At 44.8% G+C, this 24,892-nt stretch overlaps 1 protein-coding gene across 1 annotated transcript in view; it reads left to right on the top strand.

Annotated features, from left to right (window-relative positions):
- Positions 1-21,620, top strand: part of LOC137616454 (solute carrier family 22 member 7-like) — a 122,266-nt gene extending 100,646 nt beyond the window's left edge. The window contains exons 11-12 of the mRNA XM_068346232.1: positions 5,927-6,111; positions 21,225-21,620. Coding sequence (XP_068202333.1) covers positions 5,927-6,111; positions 21,225-21,419 — 380 coding nt within the window. The 3' untranslated portion in view covers positions 21,420-21,620. The remainder of the gene's footprint in view (positions 1-5,926; positions 6,112-21,224) is intronic.
- Positions 21,621-24,892: the final 3,272 nt, after the last annotated feature.

The following is a 24,892-nucleotide window of genomic DNA, read 5'->3' on the forward strand; positions in this document are numbered from 1 at the left end:
CGCAGCTACGTATGGGCCCAAGGTATAACACTTGTCATAGTCTACTCTCACCTCTCTGAGGTAATGAGAAGCGAAGACAGAGTTGCTCCTCCAGAACGTTACGTCCATGATTTGCCTAACTGACATATTTTTCTGATATGCCAGTGAGATAGCAATGGCTCTTACTTCGTGAGCCCGTACTTTCAACAGGGCGAAGGGTTTTTCCTCACATAAAAGGTGAGCTTCCCTAATAGTTTCCCTCAGGAAAAAGGACAAAGTGTTCTTTGACAGGGTTTTTTGAGGATCCTTCACAGAACACCATAACAAGTTGGATGCACCCCTCATGTTCTTAGTGTGGGCCAAATAAGCCTTGAGAGCCCTAACTGGGCAAAGGAGTCTTTCCTGCTCCTGACCCACTAGGTTCGTGAGGTTAGGAACCTTAAAGGTCCTAGGCTAGGGTTTCGAAGGGTTCTCGTTCTGGGCGAGAAAGTCGAACCTTAAGGCACAAACCGCTCCATTTTGATTGAAGCCTACATGCTTCTCAATTGCATGGACCTCGCTGACCCATTTGGCAGTCGCTAGAGTCATAAGGTAAAGGGTTTTCTTTGTTACATCTCGAAGAGAGGCTTGCGAGATAGGTTCAAATTTCTTGGAACACAGAAACTTAAACACCACATCCAGGTTCCAAGATGGGGGTCTTAATTGTACCTGTTTTGTCGTCTCAAAGGACCTAATGAGGTCTTGCAAATCCTTATCTTGAGACAACTCTAGGCCTCTATACCTAAAGACGGTTGAGAGCATACTCCTGTATCCTTTGATGGTAAATACAGCCAGCTTAGCATCCTGCCTGAGGTACAAAAAAAAGTCTGCAATCTGGCTCAGAGAGGTAGTGGTCGAGGAAACCTTGTGCCGCCTACACCAAGCTCTAAAGGTCTCCCACTTAGACTGGTAGACTCTTTGTGACGAGATCCTCATTGCTCTGGCAATAGCTTTTGCCGCTTGTGCCGAAAAGCCTCGAGATCTAACAAGCTTCTCGACAGTCTGAAAGCAGTTAGATTGAGAGCGAGGGGGTTTTGATGATATCTCTCGAAGTGGGGTTGTCTGAGAAGATCTGGACTCGCCGGGAGTCTTCTTGAGAAGTCCATCAGCATGCCCACCACTTTGGTGAACCATTCCCTTGCAGGCCAGAATGAAGCCACTAGGATCATTCGTCCCGAATCGAGGAGAGAGAATTTCCTGACGACCAGATTGATGATTTTGAACGGGGGAAACGCATACATGTCCACCCCGTCCAATCCATCAAGAAGGCGTCCACTGCTACCGCTTCCTCGTCCAGGACTAGGGAGCAGTAGTTGGGGATCCTCTTGTTCAAGTTGGAGGCGAAAAGGACTATTACAGGTCTGCCCCACAACTTCCAGAGGCTCTGACAGACATGCGGGTTGAGAGTCCACTCTATGGGAAGAACTTGTCCCTTCCTGCTGAGCATGTCTGCCCTGATGTTTCTCTGCTCATGAACAAACCTCGTCAACAGCTGAGTCCTGTTCTCGCTCGCCCAAAGGAGAAGCTCTCTCGCTGTTCTGAACAGAGAGAGGGAGTGAGTTCCCCCATGTTTCCTGATGTATGCGAGAGCTTGGGTGTTGTCTGAATTGATCTCCACAGTCTTCCCTGACACAAAGGTTTTGAAGGCCTTTAGCCCTAACAAAATGGCCATTAACTCCTTCCTGTTGATATGCCAACTGACCTGACTTCCTTCCCAAACGCCTGAGACCTCCTTGTTCCCTAGTGTTGCTCCCCAGCCTAACTCCGACGCGTCTGAGAATAACACTAGGTCGGGGTTCTTCTTGTACAAGGAGATCCCTTCTCCTAACAGAGCTGGGTCCAGCCACCACATCAAAAGATCCTTGATCTCTGTCGGAATGGGAAAAGAAAAGGAGTCCTCCTGGGTCTTTCTGTTCCATACCTTTGCGAGGAAGTGTTACAGAGGCCTTAGGTGCAGTCTTCCCAACGAGACAAACTGCTCTAGGGAGGATAGAGTTCCCAGCAGACTCATCCACTCCTTCGCTGAGCATTCCTGTTTCTTTAAAAATTCTTTGACTTTTTTCTAGGCACCTGGTCTGCCTTTCCTGGGAGGGAGAAGCCAAAAAAAAAGAACTGAATTCAGAACTATCCCCAAATAGAGAATATTCTGATTTGGTTCGGTCTGAGACTTCTCCCTGTTGATGATGAGTCCCAGGTCCTGAGTCATTGTATACGTCTTCTGTAGGTCCTCCAGACATTTTTCTTTCGACTGTGATCGGATCAGCCTGTCGTCCAGATAGAAGGATACTCTTATCCCCTCCTGATGTAACCAGCCTGCCATGTTCGCCATTAGCCTGGTGAAAACTTGGGGAGCTGTGCTGAGACCGAAGCAAAGTGCCCTGAATTGAAAGCACTTGCCCTGAATCACAAGTCTCAGATATTTCCTTGAAGTCGGATGAATGGGGACGTGGAAATAAGTGTCCTGCAGGTCGAGAGATACCATCCAGTTGCCTGGACGAACTGCTGCCAGCATGGACTGAGTCGTCTCCATGGAGAACTTTGTTTTCTCCATGAAGGCATTCAGAGAGCTGACATCTAGGACTGGTCTCCATCCACCCGAGTTCTTGGGAACCAGAAATAGGCGATTGTAAAAGCCTGGGGAGGTAAGGTCCCGGACTGGCTCTATTGCTCCCTTGACCAACATCTGGTCGACTAGCTCCAGAAGAGCCTCTTGTTTCCCCGCGTCGGCGTACTGAGCCACTAAGGCTAGGGAAGTGTCTGAGAAAGGAGGCTTCTTCAAAAAGGGGTCTTGTAACCTTCTTTGATGATCGAGAGGGACCAGGTGTCCGCCCCTCTCCTCTTCCAAGACTGTCAAAAACGAGACACTCTTGCCCCTACTGTTGTCTGGAGGACTTCCATCTCATTTTTTGGATCGGGGCCTAAACGCACCTCTGCTGGTCCTTGGCCCTGACTCTTGTCTTCTCCCCCTGAAATCCGCTCTCGAGGAAGCCCTACTCCGAAAGGGCTGCTGGAACTTCTTCTCTTCCTTCTTCAGAGGAGCAGGAGCAACAGGCAAAGGCTTTCTGGCAGACCGAGATAAAAGGTCCTGAGTAGCCTTCTGTGCCAGAGAAAGGGAGATATCTCTGACCAGAGCTTTTGGAAAGAGATGGTGTGACAGAGGGGCGTAAAGCAGCTCCGACTTCTGGGCAACAGTCACCGATCTAAAGATGAAGGAGCACAATAGGGCCCTCTTCTTTAAGACCCCTGCTGAGAAAAGGGAAGCCAATTTATTCGCCCTATCCCTTAGAGCTTTGTCCATGCAGGACATGATACTCGTCAGGTCCTTCGTGCCTTCCTGGAGTTCAGTCTTCCTGGCCAAAGTCCCGAGAGACCAGTCCAGGAAGTTAAAAACCTCGAAAACCCTGAAAATTCCCTTGACGAGGTGATCAAGTTCCGACATGGACCACATCACCTTGGCAGACTTCAGTGCATGTCTTCTTGCAGAGTCCACAAGAGCAGAGAAGTCACCTTGGGAGGAAGCAGGCACTCCTAGACCCAAAGGTTCCCCTGTCTCATACCACATACCAGCCTTGGAATCGAGCCGAGACGGTGGGAATGAAAAGGTGGTCTTGACTGCTTGCCTCCGTTCCTTCATCCAATCACCCACCTTAGCGAGTGCTTTCCTGGCCGAAATTGAAAGTTTCATTTTGATGAAGGTCGAATGCTTCGTAGCCTTCTTCCTGGTGAATTGAGACTGAGGAGAACGAGGCACTGAAGGTTGAAATTCCTCCCCATAAAGTTCTAAAAGAGAGCGAGATAGAACCTTATAATCACTAGCAGAGTCTGTAGATTTTTCTTCCTCTTCCGATATATCATTGAGATCCTGATCAAGGTCAACATCTTGAAGAAGTGGGCTGCAAGCAGCCTGGCACCGAGAGCTGTTTGCGTCCTGGCGCCTAGCGTAGGTGTCGTCCTGGCGCCAAGCGCTGCTATCGTCCTGTCGGCGAGAAGAGGTATCGTCCTGATGACGAGAAGCGGTATCGTCCTGATAAGGCAGGCTGCATTCGTCCTGATAATGCAGGCTGCATTCGTCTTGCTTCCTAAAACGCGAGGCGGAATCGTCCTGGAGCTTCAAGCGAGAAGCGGAATCCTCCTGGCGCCGAGAACGAGAGGCAGTATCGTCCTGGTGCCGAGAGCGAGAGGAAGTAACGGCCTGGCGTCGCACAGATGAAGAGGGTGTGCGTTGTCGTACGGCTGACGAAGTGCGCATAGGTTTCTTTGGAGAAATACTTCATTCCCTCTTAGAAGACGATCTCTTAACAGGCAAAGTGACATCCTGACGGCTGACAGACTGTGAAGGAGGGCGGCTGAAAGCATAACAGCCATGAAAGCTTTAGCAACTTCTGCTGGTTCTCGCGGTTCCGAAGAAGGCAGCTGTCCTCTTAACAGGAACAACAACGAAGTTGTCCTCCGAAGGATCAGGTTCTCGGCTACTCGAACCGGGAGAGGGAGAGTGAGACTGCACATACCGGTCCCACCTTCTCTTCGTCTGTCTTGATTCGTATCGCCACTTGCGTCTGGGAGAAGGATCAGGAGAAGACACTAACGTATCTGACACGCCTTTTCTACGGCGGTCAAGAGCAGCCTGGGAGGTCGCAACAGGACTGTCTGAGGCGACGACTGACCGAGAATAAGCACCTCTCACCCCCTTTCGGCTTTCGACGTACCTTCTCCCTTGGTCCTGGGAGCTTGGTAGAGGTCTAGACCTAGGGGTATGACAGATTCGATCAGCCGCCGCCACCACTGCACTTTCACAAGCACTAATATCACTTTCACCCTTACCTTGAAAGGCCGCAATTTGTGCTTTAATGGCCTCCAACTCAGCAGCCATCCTAGCATACCGAGGGTCATCTGTAGGCGCAGATCCTGTAGAAGGGGCAGGAGTTACTACATTCGGGGAAGGAACAACTTCCAAAGTGGTAACAATTAAAGGGTCAATATATAAATCTAAGCTAGCTTCACTAGCAGACTTTGACTTTGATTTAGCTCTCCTAACTCTATCAAATTCAAGCTTGCGCACATAGTGCTTCATAGCTAACCAATCATCTTCATTTAAACCCTCGCATTCCTTGCACCTATTATTTAGTGCACATTCAAACCCCCTGCAACCCATACAAACTGTGTGAGGGTCAACCGACACTTTCGGTAACCTCACCTTGCATACATCACTCGCACATACACGAATATGAAGTTTTTCACTCATGATAAACAAGGCAAAAATACAAAAAATAATAACAAAACACGATTGCCAAATCCCAACACAGTGTACATCACCAAACGAAGTCCAAAAAAGCGATGTAGGGAAAGTGATTCGAAAAACTCTTAATGGCGGACCAACGATGTTGTCGATCTGACCGGCAGAGATAATCTGAAGAACAGAAAACGAGAATGATTCCAGGTACCACCCTGTAAGGGTTGTTAACCACCTAACCACACAACCACCACAAGGCGGTTGCCGCGATTTTCGAATAAATTCTGCCGGAAGTCAGAGACTTAGCTATATATATATAACTGCCAGGTAAGTACTATTCATAAAAATACAAATTATCTACGAATTTGTCATATTTAGTAAGATGAAAGAAGAAATTTTGGTCTAATTTTTCTAGAAGTAGATTTCTTGAACAAACATTTGGTGTTCATAGGGCCATTGTAAAATAACCTGGTCGGTTTGGGCATGTTATGGCAGACGAAGGACACGAAAGAAACAGTAAATTGGAGGTATTGGTTTGTGACATACCATAAGAATTGTATCACAACTAATTTATGATATTTTTCTCATGTTATAATTTTTTGTGTTCCTGCTTAGTAGATTAATAAATTTCATATCTTTAGACAAGAACTATAACTTTGGTCTGCTGTTATTTCACAGTTCCATTCGCGGCGAACATGACGCTGGCTCTAATTGGGAAGATGTCAATGACTGCTGCCTTCCATCTGGTGTTCATCTTTACAGCTGAATTGTATCCGACCAGAAACAGATCCACAGCACTCTCGCTAGTTAACATTGCCTCTCGATTTGGTAGCATCACATCCCCTTATATAAACGACATTCTGGTAAGACCTAGTTATTAAGATGTTATTTTTATTAGTAAAATAAATTTTTGAATATACTTACCCGATAATCATGTAGCTGTCAACTCCGTTGCCCGACAGAATTCTATGGAGGGATACGCCAGCTATCACAATTCTAGAAGGGGGTGTATTTACCAGCGCCACCTGTGGCCAGGTACTCAAGTACTTCTTGTTGACACCTCCTCAATTATTCCTCGGTCCACTGGTTCTCTATGGGGAGGAAGGGAGGGTCGATTAAATCATGATTATCGGGTAAGTATATTCAAAAATTTATTTTACTAATAAAAATAACATTTTTCAATATTAAACTTACCCGATAATCATGTAGCTGATTCACACCCAGGGGGGTGGGTGAAAAACCAGTGTACAAGACTAAAGGATAGCTAAGTATCCCGTATTTCATATAATCAGTTATCCACAATAACAATGAAATAATAAGTACCTGGTAAGGAAGTCGACTTGAACCGTTACTCTGCCTTTAATAAGATCGTCTTCCTTACTGAGCGCAGCGTTCCTCTTGGGAGGCTGAATCAACTCAAAGGTGCTAAAGTATACAGGGCTGCAACCCATACTAAAGGACCTCATCACAACCTTTAACCTCGGCGCTTCTCAAGAAAGAATTGACCACCCGCCAAATCAACAAGGATGTGGAAGGCTTCTTAGCCGACCGTACAACCCATAAAAAGTATTCAAGAGAAAGGTTAAAAGGTTATGGGATTATGGAAATGTAGTGGCTGAGCCCTCGCCTACTACTGCATTCGTTGCTACGAATGGTCCCAGGGTGTAGCAGTACTCGTAAAGAGACTGGACATCTTTGAGATAGAATGATGCGAACACTGACTTGCTTCTCCAATAGGTTGCATCCATAACACTCTGCAGAGAATGGTTCTGTTTGAAGGCCACTGAAGTAGCCACAGCTCCCACTTCATGTGTCCTTACCTTCAGCAAAGCAAGGTCTTCTTCCTTCAGACGAGAATGTGTTTCTCTAATCAGAAGCCTGAATAGTAAGAAACTGAGTTCTTAGAACTTGGAAAAGAAGGTTTCTTGATAGCACACTATAAGGCTTCTGATTGTCCTTGTAAAGGTTAAGACCTTTTTAGATAGTACCTAAGAGTTCTAACTGGGCAAAGTACTCTTTTCAGATCATTCCCCACCAAGTTGGACAGGCTTGGGATCTCGAACGACTTAGGTCAAGGACGTGAAGGAAGCTCGTTTAGCAAAAACCGAGCTGCAAGGAACATGTAGCCGTTTCAGATGTGAAAACAATGATCCTGCTGAAGGCGTGGATCTCACTTACTCTTTTAGCTGTTGTCAAGCACACGAGGAAAAGAGTTTTTAATGTGAGGTCCTAAAAAGAGGCTGATTGGAGAGGTTCAAATCTTGATGACATAAGGAACCTTAGGACCACGTCTAGATTCCAGCCTGGAGTGGACAACCGACGTTCCTTTGAGGTCTCAAAAGACCTAGGGAGGTCCTGTAGATCTTTGTTGGTGGAAAGATCCAAGCCTCTGTGGCGGAAAACCGCTGCCAACATACTTCTGTAACCCTTGATCGTAGGAGCTGAAAGGGATCTTACTTTCCTTAGATATAACAGGAAGTCAGCAATCTGGGTTACAGTGGTACTGGTTGAGGAAACTGCATTGGTCTTGTACCAGCTACGGAAGACTTCCCCTTGAGACTGATAGATTCTGAGAGTGGATGTTCTCCTTGCTTTGACAATCGCTCTGGCTGCCTCCTTCGAAAAGCCCCTAGCTCTTGAGAGTCTTTCGAAAGTCTGAAGGCAGTCAGACGAAGAGCGTGGAGGATTGGGTGTACCTTCTTTACGTGAGGTAGACTTAGAAGGTTCACTCCTAGAGGAAGAGTCCTGGGAATGTCGACCAGCCATTGCAGTACCTCTAAGAACCATTCTCTCGCGGACCAGAGCGGAGCCAACCAACGTCAGCCGTGTCCCTTAGTGAGAGGAGAACTTCTGAAGTACTCTGTTGACAATCTTGAACGGCGGGAATGCATACAGGTCGAGATGGAACCAATCCAGCAGAAAAGCATCCACGTGAACTGCTGCTGGGTCTGGAATCGGAGAACAATACAACAGGAGTCTCTAGGTTATCGAGGTAGTGAACAGATCTATGGTTGGCTGACCCCACAGGGCCCAAAGTCTGTTGCAAACATTCTTGAGAAGGGTCCACTCTGTGGGGATGACCTGACCCTTCCGTCTGAGGTGATCTGCCATGACATTCATACCGCCCTGAATGAACCTCGTTACCAGTTAGCTTTCGATCTAAAGACCAGATGAGTAGGTACCTTGCGATCTAGAACAACTTCCACGAAAGAGTCCCTCCCTGCTTGAAGATGTAAGCCAGGGCTGTGGTGTTGTCAGAGTCCACCTCCACCACTTTGTTAAGCTGGAGGGACTTGAAGTTTATCAAGGCCAGAATAACCGCCAACAACTTCTTGCAAATGATGTGAAGTGTCCTTTGCTCCTGATTCCATGTTCCCGAGCATTCTTGTCCGTCCAAAGTCGCACCCCAGCCCGTGTCTGATGCGTCCGAGAGGAGACGGCGGTCGTGTTTCTGAACAGCCAAAGGTAGCCTTCCTTGAGAAGAAAGCTGTTCTTACACCACGCGAGAGAAGACCTCCTCTCTTCGGAAACAGGAACTGAGACCGTCTCTAGCGTCATGTCCTTTATCCAGTGAGCAGCTAGATGATACTGAAGGGAGGGGAGGTGGAGTCTCCCTAACACGATGAACAGGGCCAGCGATGAAAGTGTCCCTGTTAGACTCATCCACTACCTGACTGAGCATCGGTTCCTTCTCAGCATGCTCTGGATGCATTCTAGGGCTTGGAAGATCCTTGGGGCCGACGGAAAAGTCCGAAAAGCTCGACTCTGAAGATCCATACCCAAGGAGACAATGGTCTGGGATGGAACGAGCTGAGACTCCTCAAAATTGACCAGGAGGCCCAGTTCCTTGGTCAGATCCATAGTCCATTTGAAAATCTCCAGACAGCGACGACTTGTGGGAGCTCTTAAAAGCCAGTCGTCTGACGGAGCCGGACACAAGATCATGATACTGCTGCACAGTCTGTGAACTGTCAATCATGGGCAAGCGAGGAAGTACAGTGACAACCCGAATCTGTCTAGACTGTCTGGGTAGTACAGACAACTCCTTAACGGGTTGCTGAGGTTGCCGCACTGCGTCACAACAAGTCACTTCTGTTGGTTGTTGAACGTCTTCCCCGTGACACATTGACTCCGTAAACAAAAAATCCTCTAACAAGGACTAAGCTTGGACTGCATGTCATGCAACACAGCTCAAGGTCTTTGGGAGCAGGTGTGGTAACAGACGGGATTAGCGACTGAAGTGGAACCATAACCTTCCCTGGAAGCATGTTATGCTTAAATAAAAGTACATAAGAGGTTATGCAGCTAAAGGCTCCCTCCAAATGACAGAGTCCTCAAGGGAATATCAGAAGGAGGGAGAAAAGAACTTTCTCATCTACAGGGACCTTATCCTAGAAAAGCTAAGTTCTCTGAGTGAGGGTTCACTGGTGCAAAAGCAGCAGACTAGAAGGCAACGTTATGAAACTGCTTGACAGTCTAGTGAGTTGGCAACAACCCAAGATGTGTGACTGAGAAGCATGCGGTAAGGTATGCAGAGCATGATGTATGCAGAGTATGCTGTATGCAGAGCATGCTGTATGTTGCAGAGCATGTTGTATGCAGAGCATGCTGAATGCAGAGCATGCTGTATGCTGAGCATGTAGTAAGCAGAGCCTGCTGTAAGCAGAGCCTGCTGTAAGGAAAGCAGAGCGTGTGCATGGCGTTTAACATTTCTCAGAAATTCCATGACCAGTGCTAGAGTGCTTTATGCATGCTTGCATGGGGTTTAAAAATCAACATAATGTTTACCTTACATTCATAACTCATGATTCATATTTTTGCCATGGTTTGAAAATGGAGGTAAGGTATGCTGAACAGCAGAGTCAGAACGAGCTGGAACAACAATAGTTGTGGTTTCCTCTTCAAGACTCTGTTGAGGGAACACCTGAGGCTCAGTCTGCAAAGGCTGAATAAAAGACAAGCAGAAGGAAGGCGCATGGGTGGAGGAGGCTGACTCCTAGCATGAGTGGTTGAACCCAAGGGTTGCGCTTGCTGAGCGGTTGGCGGAAGCGGAGTAGCAAGTTCCAGTTCCTGTGGTGTGAGCGGAGCGCGATGAGGAAGAGGCTGCGCAGAACAAGGTAAATGTCTCGCAAGCTGAGGCTCCTGAGGCGCAAGGCTAAGGTGTTGTGGTGCTTGCCTTGTGGAGGGTTGAGCTCGCTGCAGCGAGAGCTGAGGAGACTGACTCATGGACGGGAGAGGTTGTTGTACCTCAACCGAGTGTTGCATCACTGGTGGAGCAGCAAGTGGAGGCGGAGGAAGAGAGGTATAATCCTCCTGATCCCATAGTAAAGGTTGCCTTAAGGAAGGCGGAGGCTGAACACCACTGGGAACAGCAAACTCAGCACGTGGCTCAACATCGTACGCCTGGCAGGTGGTACTGCGATCAGGCGGAGCGAGCGTAGGCGGAGGGAGTGTAGGCGGAGGCGGAGGAGCAACACTCTCAGCCCGACACTCACGCATCAAGTCCGAAAGCTGTGCTTGCATGGACTGTAGTAGAGTCCACAACATCGTACGCCTGGCAGGTGGTACTGCGATCAGGCGGAGCGAGTGTAGGCGGAGGGAGTGTAGGCGGAGGCGGAGGAGCAACACTCTCAGCCCGACACTCACGCATCAAGTCCGAAAGCTGTGCTTGCATGGACTGTAGTAGAGTCCACAACATCGCACGCCTGGCAGGTGGTACTGCGATCAGGCGGAGCGAGTGTAGGCGGAGGGAGTGTAGGCGGAGGCGGAGGAGCAACACTCTCAGCCCGACACTCACGCATCAAGTCCGAAAGCTGTGCTTGCATGGACTGTAGTAGAGTCCACAACATCGTACGCCTGGCAGGTGGTACTGCGATCAGGCGGAGCGAGCATAGGCGGAGGGAGTGTAGGCGGAGGCGGAGGCGCAACACTCTCAGCCCGACACTCACGCATCAAGTCCGAAAGCAGAGCTTGCATGGACTGTAGTAGAGTCCACTTGGGGTCGGCAGAAACTACAGTAGGCTGAGGTAAAGCCTTAACAGTCGAGCTCTGTTGTGGCAGAACCTTACTCCTCTTAGGCGGAGTGCATTCAACTGATGACTGAGGAGAGTCAGAGCTAACCCAATGACTGTGAACTCTAAATTCGTACGTCTGGCATAGGTCTGGACTTTACGTTTAAAAGGTCTTGAGACCTGAGACCAGCGTTTTCTCCCCTAAATTTCTTCTGCAGACGAGCAAAATAAGGGCTCAATCGTCTGCGGGTGGGAGTGACGGTCTCGGTAAGACACGCCCACAACCACCGAGGATACTTCTGTGCGCCGATCAAGGCCTGCTGAACCCTTCTGCCCTTCGACATTGCTTCTCCCCTGGGCTTGGGAGCTTGCAAGAGGTCCCGGACTGGGAGGACGACTGGCGCGCACAAAAGTACCCTCACGCACAACACTGACATACTTTGCGCTAATCACTTATCACTTTGATTTCTGTTTGCACTTATTTCACTGAACTCGAAACTTTAAGTGGTATGTACCTGAAACACGCAATTCTATCCTTTCTCAAAAGTTAGTAATTGCGAAAACAGAATTACAATGTAACAGAAAAATCTAATGAAAGATAATTCAGTGGCTGGAAAGAGACTAAACACTAGATCACTCTAGAAACATGTTATTTTTATTAGTAAAATAAATTTTTGAATATACTTACCCGATAATCATGTAGCTGTCAACTCCGTTGCCCGACAGAATTCTATGGAGGGATACGCCAGCTATCACAATACTAGAAGGGGGTGTATTTACCAGCGCCACCTGTGGCCAGGTACTCAAGTACTTCTTGTTGACACCTCCTCAATTATTCCTCGGTCCACTGGTTCTCTATGGGGAGGAAGGGAGGGTCGATTAAATCATGATTATCGGGTAAGTATATTCAAAAATTTATTTTACTAATAAAAATAACATTTTTCAATATTAAACTTACCCGATAATCATGTAGCTGATTCACACCCAGGGGGGTGGGTGAAAAACCAGTGTACAAGACTAAAGGATAGCTAAGTATCCCGTATTTCATATAATCAGTTATCCACAATAACAATGAAATAATAAGTACCTGGTAAGGAAGTCGACTTGAACCGTTACTCTGCCTTTAATAAGATCGTCTTCCTTACTGAGCGCAGCGTTCCTCTTGGGAGGCTGAATCAACTCAAAGGTGCTAAAGTATACAGGGCTGCAACCCATACTAAAGGACCTCATCACAACCTTTAACCTCGGCGCTTCTCAAGAAAGAATTGACCACCCGCCAAATCAACAAGGATGTGGAAGGCTTCTTAGCCGACCGTACAACCCATAAAAAGTATTCAAGAGAAAGGTTAAAAAGTTATGGGATTATGGGAATGTAGTGGCTGAGCCCTCGCCTACTACTGCATTCGTTGCTACGAATGGTCCCAGGGTGTAGCAGTACTCGTAAAGAGACTGGACATCTTTGAGATAGAATGATGCGAACACTGACTTGCTTCTCCAATAGGTTGCATCCATAACACTGCAGAGAACGGTTCTGTTTGAAGGCCACTGAAGTAGCCACAGCTCTCACTTCATGTGTCCTTACCTTCAGCAAAGCAAGGTCTTCTTCCTTCAGATGAGAATTTGCTTCTCTAATCAGAAGCCTGATGTAGTAAGAAACTGCGTTCTTAGACATTGGTAGAGAAGGCTTCTTGATAGCACACCATAAGGCTTCTGATTGTCCTCGTAATGGTTTTGACCTTCTTAGATAGTACTTAAGAGCTCTAACTGGGCAAAGTACTCTCTCCAGTTCGTTCCCCACCATGTTGGACAGGCTTGGGATCTCGAACGACTTAGGCCAAGGACGGGAAGGAAGCTCGTTTTTAGCCAAAAAACCGAGCTGCAAGGAACATGTAGCCGTTTCAGATGTGAAACCTATGTTCCTGCTGAAGGCGTGGATCTCGCTTACTCTTTTAGCTGTTGCTAAGCACACGAGGAAAAGAGTTTTTAATGTGAGGTCCTTAAAAGAGGCTGATTGGAGCGGTTCAAATCTTGATGACATTAGGAACCTTAGGACCACGTCTAGATTCCAGCCTGGAGTGGACAACCGACGTTCCTTTGAGGTCTCAAAAGACCTAAGGAGGTCCTGTAGATCTTTGTTGGAGGAAAGATCCAAGCCTCTGTGGCGGAAAACCGCTGCCAACATACTTCTGTAACCCTTGATCGTAGGAGCTGATAGGGATCTTACGTTCCTTAGATGTAACAGGAAGTCAGCAATCTGGGTTACAGTGGTACTAGTTGAGGAAACTGCATTGGCCTTGCACCAGCTTCGGAAGACTTCCCATTTAGACTGATAGACTCTGAGAGTGGATGTCGTCCTTGCTCTGGCAATCGCTCTGGCTGCCTCCTTCGAAAAGCCTCTAGCTCTTGAGAGTCTTTCGATAGTCTGAAGGCAGTCAGACGAAGAGCGTGGAGGTTTGGGTGTACCTTCTTTACGTGAGGTTGACGCAGAAGGTCCACTCTTAGAGGAAGAGTCCTGGGAACGTCGACCAGCCATTGCAGTACCTCGGTGAACCATTCTCTCGCGGGCCAGAGGGGAGCAACCAACGTCAGCCGTGTCCCTTTGTGAGAGGCGAACTTCTGAAGTACCCTGTTGACAATCTTGAATGGCGGGAATGCATACAGGTCGAGATGGGACCAATCCAGCAGAAAGGCATCCACGTGAACTGCTGCTGGGTCTGGAATCGGAGAACAATACAAGAGGAGCTTCTTGGTCATCGAGGTAGCGAATAGATCTATGGTTGGCTGACCCCACAGGGCCCAAAGTCTGCTGCAAACATTCTTGTGAAGGGTCCACTCTGTGGGGATGACCTGACCCTTCCGGCTGAGGCGATCTGCCATGACATTCATATCGCCCTGAATGAGCCTCGTTACCAGCGTGAGCTTTCGATCTTTTGACCAAATGAGGAGGTCCCTTGCGATCTCGAACAACTTCCTCGAATGAGTCCCTCCCTGCTTGGAGATGTAAGCCAAGGCTGTGGTGTTGTCGGAGTTCACCTCCACCACCTTGTTTAGCTGGAGGGACTTGAAGTTTATCAAGGCCAGATGAACTGCCAACAACTCCTTGCAATTGATGTGAAGTGTCCTTTGCTCCTGATTCCATGTTCCCGAGCATTCCTGTCCGTCCAGTGTCGCACCCCAGCCCGTGTCCGATGCGTCCAAGAAGAGACGGTGGTCGGGGGTCTGAACAGCCAATGGTAGACCTTCCTTGAGAAGAATGCTGTTCTTCCACCACGTTAGAGTAGACCTCATCTCTTCGGAAACAGGAACTGAGACCGTCTCTAGCGTCATGTCCTTTATCCAGTGAGCAGCTAGATGATACTGAAGGGGGCGGAGGTGGAGTCTCCCTAACTCGATGAACAGGGCCAGCGATGAAAGTGTCCCTGTTAGACTCATCCACTGCCTGACTAAGCATCGGTTCCTTCTCAGCATGCTCTGGATGCATTCTAGGGCTTGGAAGATCCTTGGGGCCGACGGACAAGTCCGAAAAGCTCGACTCTGAAGATCCATACCCAAGGAGACAATGGTCTGGGATGGAACGAGCTGAGACTCCTCAAAATTGACCAGGAGGCCCAGTTCCTTGGTCAGATCCATAGTCCATTTGAAAATCTCCAGACAGCGACGACTTGTGGGAGCTCTTAAAAGCCAGTCGTCTGACGGAGCCGGACACAAGATCATGATACTGCTGCACAGTCTGTGAACTGTCAATCATGGGCAAGCGAGGAAGTACAGTGACAACCCGAATCTGTCTAGACTGTCTGGGTCGTACAGACAACTCCTTAACGGGTTGCTGAGGTTGCCGCACTGCGTCACAACAAGTCACTTCTGTTGGTTGTTGAACGTCTTCCCCGTGACACATTGACTCCGTAAACAAAAAATCCTCTAACAAGGACTAAGCTTGGACTGCATGTCATGCAACACAGCTCAAGGTCTATGGGAGCAGGTGTGGTAACAGACGGGATTAGCGACTGAAGTGGAACCATAACCTTCCCTGTAAGCATGTTATGCTTAAATAAAAGTCCATAAGAGGTTATGCAGCTAAAGGCTCCCTCCAAATGACAGAGTCCTCAAGGGAATATCAGAAGGAGGGAGAAAAGAACTTTCTCATCTACAGGGACCTTATCCTAGAAAAGCTAAGTTCTCTGAGTGAGGGTTCACTGGTGCAAAAGCAGCAGACTAGAAGGCAACGTTATGAAACTGCTTGACAGTCTAGTGAGTTGGCAACAACCCAAGATGTGTGACTGAGAAGCATGCGGTAAGGTATGCAGAGCATGATGTATGCAGAGTATGCTGTATGCAGAGCATGCTGTATGTAGAGCATGTTGTATGCAGAGCATGCTGAATGCAGAGCATGCTGTATGCAGAGCATGTTGTATGCAGAGCATGCTGAATGCAGAGCATGCTGTATGCTGTGCATGTAGTAAGCAGAGCCTGCTGTAAGCAGAGCCTGCTGTAAGGAAAGCAGAGCGTGTGCATGGCGTTTAACATTTCTCAGAAATTCCATGACCAGTGCTAGAGTGCTTTATGCATGCTTGCATGGGGATTAAAAATCAACATAAAGTTAACCTTACATTCATAACTCATGATTCATATTTTTGCCATGGTTTGAAAATGGAGGTAAGGTATGCTGAACAGCAGAGTCATAACGAGCTGGAACAACAATAGTTGTGGTTTCCTCTTCAAGACTCTGTTGAGGGAACACCTGAGGCTCAGTCTGCAAAGGCTGAATAAAAGACAAGCAGAAGGAAGGCGCATGGGTGGAGGAGGCTGACTCCTAGCATGAGTGGTTGAACCCAAGGGTTGCGCTTGCTGAGCGGTTGGCGGAAGCGGAGTAGCAAGTTCCAGTTCCTGTGGTGTGAGCGGAGCGCGATGAGGAAGAGGCTGCGCAGAACAAGGCAAATGTCTCGCAAGCTGAGGCTCCTGAGGCGCAAGGCTAAGGTGTTGTGGTGCTTGCCTTGTGGAGGGTTGAGCTCGCTGCAGCGAGAGCTGAGGAGACTGACTCATGGACGGGAGAGGTTGTTGTACCTCAACCGAGTGATGCATCACTGGTGGAACAGCAAGTGGAGGCGGAGGAAGAGAGGTAAAATCCTCCTGATCCCATTGTAAAGGTTGCCTTAAGGAAGGCGGAGGCTGAACACCACTGGGAACAGCAAACTCAGCACGTGGCTCAACATCGTACGCCTGGCAGGTGATACTGCGATCAGGCGGAGCGAGCGTAGTCGGAGGGAGTGTAGGCGGAGGCGGAGGAGCAACACTCTCAGCCCGACACTCACGCATCAAGTCCGAAAGCTGTGCTTGCATGGACTGTAGTAGAGTCCACAACATCGTACGCCTGGCAGGTGGTACTGCGATCAGGCGGAGCGAGTGTAGGCGGAGGGAGTGTAGGCGGAGGCGGAGGAGCAACACTCTCAGCCCGACACTCACGCATCAAGTCCGAAAGCTGTGCTTGCATGGACTGTAGTAGAGTCCACAACATCGTACGCCTGGCAGGTGGTACTGCGATCAGGCGGAGCGAGTGTAGGCGGAGGGAGTGTAGGCGGAGGCGGAGGAGCAACACTCTCAGCCCGACACTCACGCATCAAGTCCGAAAGCTGTGCTTGCATGGACTGTAGTAGAGTCCACAACATCGTACGCCTGGCAGGTGGTACTGCGATCAGGCGGAGCGAGCATAGGCGGAGGGAGTGTAGGCGGAGGCGGATGCGCAACACTCTCAGCCCGACACTCACGCATCAAGTCCGAAAGCAGTGCTTGCATGGACTGTAGTAGAGTCCACTTGGGGTCGGCAGAAACTACAGTAGGCTGAGGTAAAGCCAACAGTCGAGCTCTGTTGTGGCAGAACCTAACTCCTCTTAGGCGGAGAACTGATGACTGAGGAGAGTCAGAGCTAACCCAATGACTGTGAACTCTAACTTCGTACGTCTGGCATAGGTCTGGACTTTACGTTTAAAAGGTCTTGAGACCTGAGACCAGCGTTTTCTCCCCTAAATTTCTTCTGCAGACGAGCAAAAATAAGGGCTCAATCGTCTGCGGGTGGGAGTGACGGTCTCGGTAAGACACGCCCACAACCACCGAGGATACTTCTGTGCGCCGATCAAGGCCTGCTGAACCCTTCTGCCCTTCGACATTGCTTCTCCCCTGGGCTTGGGAGCTTGCAAGAGGTCCCGGACTGGGAGGACGACTGGCGCGCACAAAAGTACCCTCACGCACAACTTTGCGCTAATCACTTATCACTTTGATTTCTGTTTGCACTTATTTCACTGAACTCGAAACTTTAAGTGGTTTGTACCTGAAACACGCAATTCTATCCTTTCTCAAAAGTTAGTAATTGCGAAAACAGAATTACAATGTAACAGAAAAATCTAATGAAAGATAATTCAGTGGCTGGAAAGAGACTAAACACTAGATCACTCTAGAAACGTTTAGTTTCTTCCCCTAAAGAGACTAGGGAGAAGAGCAAAAACGATAACGACGTTACTCGTACGCCTGGCAGGCTTGAATGAAACGTTTATCCTCTTTCTCCCTCCGTCTCTATCTCTCTCTCTCTCTCTCTCTCTTGACTTAGAACCTGAGAGAAGAGCCCAATCATATATATCGTTAAAACATATTATTGTTAAAGGAAAAAACTGAAAAGTTCCTTTATTAGGATCAAAACCATTAAGTTAAGAAAGAATGAACAAAACGCTAGACACGGTTACTCTTACTGCAACGTGAAACCGTGAACATTCTTTCTCTATCGTAACGATAGAGTGCAAGTTGAACGTTCTGAACGTCAACAACTGCAGAGACAAAACAAAACGTTAGTTCAACTTTGAAAACAGTACGAGACTATCAAAGAAATTCTTTCAAACTCTGTGGCGGAAATAGCATAATATGTTAACAGGTAAAACCGAAATGACGGGCTCAATGTTAATTAACTTCGGTACCAAGAAAAGACCGCCTACTATTAGGAAGGTCGAATATAAACAAATATAAAAATTAATTTTAATAAGTTTATAATAAAAGGAAGTTAATCGAAGAGGCCTATAAGAGGCGGAGAGATATAAAATAAATTAAGAAAGAGAGTCTATACTCTCTTAGACACCAACACTTCCGTCTAAGGGAAGGGTCGGCCATTGAAAGGTGAACGAGAGTTCATACTCTCTACGTCACCAAAATTAATCAAATTAATTCCAAAAGCTAACTAAGCTAATATATAAGTTTCCAGTAAAGCGACAGCCGAAATCAAAGAGAAATACTTCACCAAAGTCGTGAAAATACTCCAAGAACATAAGCGTATCCCAGAACGTCTTGCCGGAAGCACGACAGAGGAATAATTGAGGAGGTGTCAACAAGAAGTACTTGAGTACCTGGCCACAGGTGGCGCTGGTAAATACACCCCCTTCTAGTATTGTGATAGCTGGCGTATCCCTCCATAGAATTCTGTCGGGCAACGGAGTTGACAGCTACATGATTATCGGGTAAGTTTAATATTGAAAAGTTTAGTTTCTTCCCCTAAAGAGACTAGGGAGAAGAGCAAAAACGATAACGACGTTACTCGTACGCCTGGCAGGCTTGAATGAAACGTTTATCCTCTTTCTCCCTACGTCTCTATCTCTCTCTCTCTCTCTCTCTCTTGACTTAGAACCTGAGAGAAGAGCCCAATCATATATATCGTTAAAACATATTATTGTTAAAGGAAAAAACTGAAAAGTTCCTTTATTAGGATCAAAACCATTAAGTTAAGAAAGAATGAACAAAACGCTAGACACGGTTACTCTTACTGCAACGTGAAACCGTGAACATTCTTTCTCTATCGTAACGATAGAGTGCAAGTTGAACGTTCTGAACGTCAACAACTGCAGAGACAAAACAAAACGTTAGTTCAACTTTGAAAACAGTACGAGACTATCAAAGAAATTCTTTCAAACTCTGTGGCGGAAATAGCATAATATGTTAACAGGTAAAACCGAAAAGACGGGCTCATGTTAATTAACTTCGGTACCAAGAAAAGACCGCCTACTATTAGGAAGGTCGAATATAAACAAATATAAAAATTAATTTTAATAAGTTTATAATAAAAGGAAGTTAATCGAAGAGGCCTATAAGAGGCGGAGAGATATAAAATAAATCTATAACTTTGTTAAGCAAAATTAAGAAAGAGAGTCTATACTCTCTTAGACACCAACACTTCCGTCTAAGGGAAGGGTCGGCCATTGAAAGGTGAACGAGAGTTCATACTCTCTCGTCACCATAATTAATCAAATTAATTCCAAAAGCTAACTAAGCTAATATAGAAGTTTCCAGTAAAGCGACAGCCGAAATCAAAGAGAAATACTTCACCAAAGTCGTGAAAATACTCCAAGAACATAAGCGTATCCCAGAACGTCTTGCCGGAAGCACGACAGAGGAATAATTGAGGAGGTGTCAACAAGAAGTACTTGAGTACCTGGCCACAGGTGGCGCTGGTAAATACACCCCCTTCTAGTATTGTGATAGCTGGCGTATCCCTCCATAGAATTCTGTCGGGCAACGGAGTTGACAGCTACATGATTATCGGGTAAGTTTAATATTGAAAATAAATATTTTCTTTGTTCATCATATCTGAAATAAGAATGTGCTCCTCAGCTTCTTGGGCATTTTACTCTTAAATATTTCTTCAAGTATTGGTATAAGCTCATCATTTGCTTCTTTTTGAGCAGTCATGGGGGTATTCTTCAGTTTCTTGATGGTCATAGTTTGCTATCTCCTTGTCACTTTTATGTTTCAGCTTAATTCAAGAAGGATCCTATCTTGAATAGTTGTGTTAATGCTCAGAATGGATTTCTATTTTCTACATGAATTTGAGGCTTGAATCAGGAATGAGAAGCTCATGTTGTTATAGATTGCCTGCCATGTAAAGCCAGATAGGGGTTCTTAGACTTGTGGTCATAGCCCCCAAGGTTGAATGATAAAATTTTCTGGTTACCTTTGCCCTCGGAACCAATCAGGCTCTTCATGGAGTCGAAAAAAAAGATGTCGATAGTAAATAATTTTTATAACACCAAATCGTAGTTAGTAAAAAAAAGACTGGGATAGGAGGCTGATGGATTATGAGTAGAAGGGAAAGGAGTGGGATGCTCCTACCTTCATTCCTATTTGGATTTCCAAAGGATTTCGGTATAAGTTGACATCTTTAGAATTATAGAAATTTAGCGGTCATTGTATGACCTTGACCAGTTCATTTCAATATGTATATATTCTCTAATATTAAGCCTTAATATCCAATTCTTTTTAAACAGGAAATACCTTACACTTAGGGGAATTATATATTTCAGCCCTGGACAGATTTCGAACCTATGCTTCTCAGGTTGTATTCAGGGACAACAGTAACTATTCCATTCGTCAAGGAATATATCTAGTCCCAGAGGTATATGATCGAATCTAGGCATGAACGGATTCACTTACTTATGATTTGCTATTGGTATGATTTTTTTTCATAGAGTTTAATGTTAAAGTTTTTTTTTGTGTGTGTAAGCTTAACAGTTGGGACTATGAAAAGTCATGGAGAATTTGTTACAAATCAGTTATGCATATATACAAACATGTAAAATATATATATATATATATATATATATATATATATATATATATATATATATATACACATATATATATATATATATATATATATATATATATATATATATATATATATATATATATATATATATGTATATATATATATATATATATATATATAAATAAATATATATATATATATATATATATATATATATATATATATATATATATATATTATTATTTAGTTTTTAATTGTAAAGTGTGTTTCCATGCATCTTAATTCTTGGTGAACATATAATTGTGATAAGACTGTCTCGGGTCCGTGGATATTATAAACCCTATAGGGAAAATTCATAAATAATTAAAGTTTTTACTATTGCCTATTTTAGGGGGAGGTCATAAGCTTTGCTCCTGCTGCCCTCTTTGCGTCCACTTCTATCTTAGCTGGAGGACTGTCTCTCCTCCTACCGGAAACAAAAGGGGCCAGCCTCGTTGAGGACGATGATGTCGGCTCTCGTGGGGAACAAAAGAGGAGTCCCCAAAGTTCTGGAAGCTACAATAATAAGAGTTTTGATCCATCTTGATAATCTCTCTGGAATACCTTGTTACCCAGGAGGTGTATGATTCCTTGTTGTCAATCATTCCATCATTATTTGTACCATTTTTTATTCGGCATTGCATTTAAAACAATTGAACTTTGAAACCAACACCATTTACTGGAAGTTTTCTGTGTGATTTAATGGAATTTCAAGTTATATAGGAATATATGCTCATTTTGAATATCATATGTTGTCTTTAAATTCATCCCAATACAAAAGTTACAGAACAAGTGGGAGAGTTGCCATGTTTTGGTAAAAAATCAGGATACTGGTTATATAATAGAATAGATACATTTATAAAGTGAGTAAATTGCTTATGAACAGATTGATTTTTTTTCTGATTTTGCTACAACTTCTATACTTATTACTTTTGTTATTATCATCATAAACATGATCCCACTTAGGTGACCCTACAATGCTTTGTGACAACCTTTTTGCATAAATTAGCCTTAGCAAATTCATTTGTATAGATTTTAATTTTACGCTCATTATAAATGGATATTTTCTGTGAACAGAAGACCTTAGGTGACTGAAAACATTTGGGCTATATTCTTTTATTTCAGTTTAATTTATTGCTGTTTGTCCAAAAAATCATTGTTCCCATACCAGCAAACCTTCCGCTTCTTATAATAGATATTAATTTCAACGTAGCTGGAAGGCAGCCATTAGATTTTAAAGTGCGAGGTGGCAAACCTACCTAACCACTAATAGTGGGTAGGTAAGGGGTGGTTGGGGGCTACCCAGCCAACTATATGTGTAATAATTACATAATAAAATCCATGACCCAAGGGATCAATGGAGAAGTTAGGAGAGGAGTGTGGGAACGCCAAGTCATAACAGGATGCGAAAGTCAAGACTAAGCTAAACCTTTGTAATGTAATGTTTTGTATGAAGAGTAAACACAATACAAGCATCCCTTGAGACACAGTTGAGTCTCTCAACAGAACCAGATGGCTCCCGGTAGTAATGTTGTGTTATCATATTTATGTAAAATGCTGAGATAACTAATGAAATGTTATCACCAAACTTGATATTTTTGTCAGTTCTTATTCAATTGTCATACGGAATGGTCATCCGACCAAACCATCCATACTCCTGTGATGGAGCTACTAATAAACTGTTTAAAAGTTAACTTACATAGACTTATTCAGAAGAAATAACCTACAAGTCTACAACTATATATATCGCATTGAAGAGACATAAGATAGAACTCTAATGTGTGTTTATAACAGTACCACACCAACAATTGGTGGCAGCGATTCAACTTTACGAACCAGAGATATCAACTTTAAGAACCAGTAATTTAAACTGTAATACTTAGCAGTTACAACAGTAATGAATCTACAATTTCGACAAAGTATCTACGTCTACCGAAGAAATGGACGCATCGAACATCAACTATGAATAGTATACAAACTGAGGAACTGGATCTTCAATCAACATCTTAAGAAGACGAAGAAATGGCATTCAACTTCATCAACGTTTACTAAAACATTCAAGAATCATATCTAGGAAATAACACATTTAACAATACGACGGGATATCAAATCGAAAACATTCATCAACACAGCTAAACTCTCGCATATGAGAGAGAGAGAGAGAGGAAATGTCATCATCGCCCTTCGCCCATGTAAACTGAAAAGCTAAGTACATTTCTTTATTCATTCAGTTTTAGGCAGTGAAGTGTTGTTGTCACGAGTCAATCATCCATTATTGCTGGGGTGAGTTTTTTGCAAATCTTCATTTTTCCTTCATTAAAGGAAACTGTATTCAACTTCGAATTCTCGTCTAGAATATTTTTTTTTTTTCTGTGCTAATTCCGTTTTCTTTCTGAAGTTCTCGGGAAATATCTTTATATTAGTATCATTGTTTTGGGGGATTGTGTTATAATTTGCAACATATCTTTATTGTATAGTGCTTATGCCTTTACGCAGTGGACGTCTGTATTCCTATAGAGATATTGATAGGATTGCAAGGAATCGTAGATAAAAAAAAAAAAAAAGTAAACATGACACCTCCTGTAAATCCCGGACCAAGTAACCCCACCCCCGGGCCGAGTAACCCCATCCCCGCTCCCGTAGTTACCCTAGTAAGTGCTCATTCAGCTATCCTTCCTTTTCAAGGTCGGCTCAATGGGTTCTTACCTCAGAATGTCGAGTCTTGGATTTCTTCCGTTGACGCTCACTTAAGTGCTAAACATATCATAGACCCATTTGTACAATTGCAAGAAGCTAAAAGTTTTATAGACTTTTCTTATGGGGATGCAAGTGCATATCTGAGGGGAGTTTCTTTTCAAGAGGCAGTTACATGGGACGATTTCAAAGTTAGGCTACGTGCGATCTATGGCGGTGAGGAAGCCTTAGATGTAGTTTTAACATTAAGAAATACACTTAATCAAGCCACTATGACTCGGCTTAATGTTATAGAGAGAGCAGCTCTCATTGCCGATAGGCTTAACGAATATCAGGACATTTTAGTTAATTCCACGTGGGTTACTGGAGATAACATTGCCGTGAAAGATTTCTTACGAATAATGTATTTAACTTGCATGACACTTATGTTGCCAGAAGCTTTAGTGCGGTGTTTTGATAAAAAGTTAACGCCCGAAAGTACAGAATTAGATGTATATAAACATAAAGAAACACATGTCTAAGTGTACTGATCTAGATCCCTTGTTTACACAAGTTTTTGCAGAAAATGAAACTAAGCCACAACATGTAAACGTAGTTAATAATAAAGTTGCAGGAATGACGTGTTATAATTGCAAACGTCAAGGTCACTTGATCGTAGACTGCTGAACACGATTCTGTTCGATACATAATAGTTCAACTCATTCATATAGTCGATGCTACTCGCGTAATCAACAACAGAATCCTAGAAACACACAGTCAATTCCCCAGTCAATTCCTTATGGAAATAAAAAGAAAAATCCTCAGTTCAATAAGAAGAAACAGCCAAACGTCAATGCATTCTAAATCAAAAACAAACAAATAGTGCTTCAAATAACTCTGATCCTGGGGCGTCTAGTCAGAACTCGCAAGGTCAGACTAATTTTCAGAATGTGCAGAGCAAAGCAAATACCACATAATTAACTCCAATGGGGAAGAGAGTGATGTTGGGTCATTCGTATCAACATCAGTAGTATCAAATAATCCATTTAATGTTTCATCAGATCATTGTGAGGCAATAGATTTTCCTATGAAACACACGGCCGAATCAAATAAATCAGTGCAGGCTCCCGTAGATTTGCAACAAATTCACACAATAATAAGCCAAAATGAGTTACAACCAACATTATATGCTCTAAATTTAGAACACAGATCATTTACATTATTTTTTTACTCTGGTAGTCCACGTAATATCATGGATTTGAGGACACATCATTTGTTATTTTCGAACTTCCCTATAGAGAAGTCCAGGGTAAGGCTCTCGGGTATAGGAAATAATGAATTAAATGT

Source organism: Palaemon carinicauda, chromosome 22, assembly GCF_036898095.1.
Source record: "Palaemon carinicauda isolate YSFRI2023 chromosome 22, ASM3689809v2, whole genome shotgun sequence".
Lineage (NCBI taxonomy): Eukaryota > Metazoa > Arthropoda > Malacostraca > Decapoda > Palaemonidae > Palaemon > Palaemon carinicauda.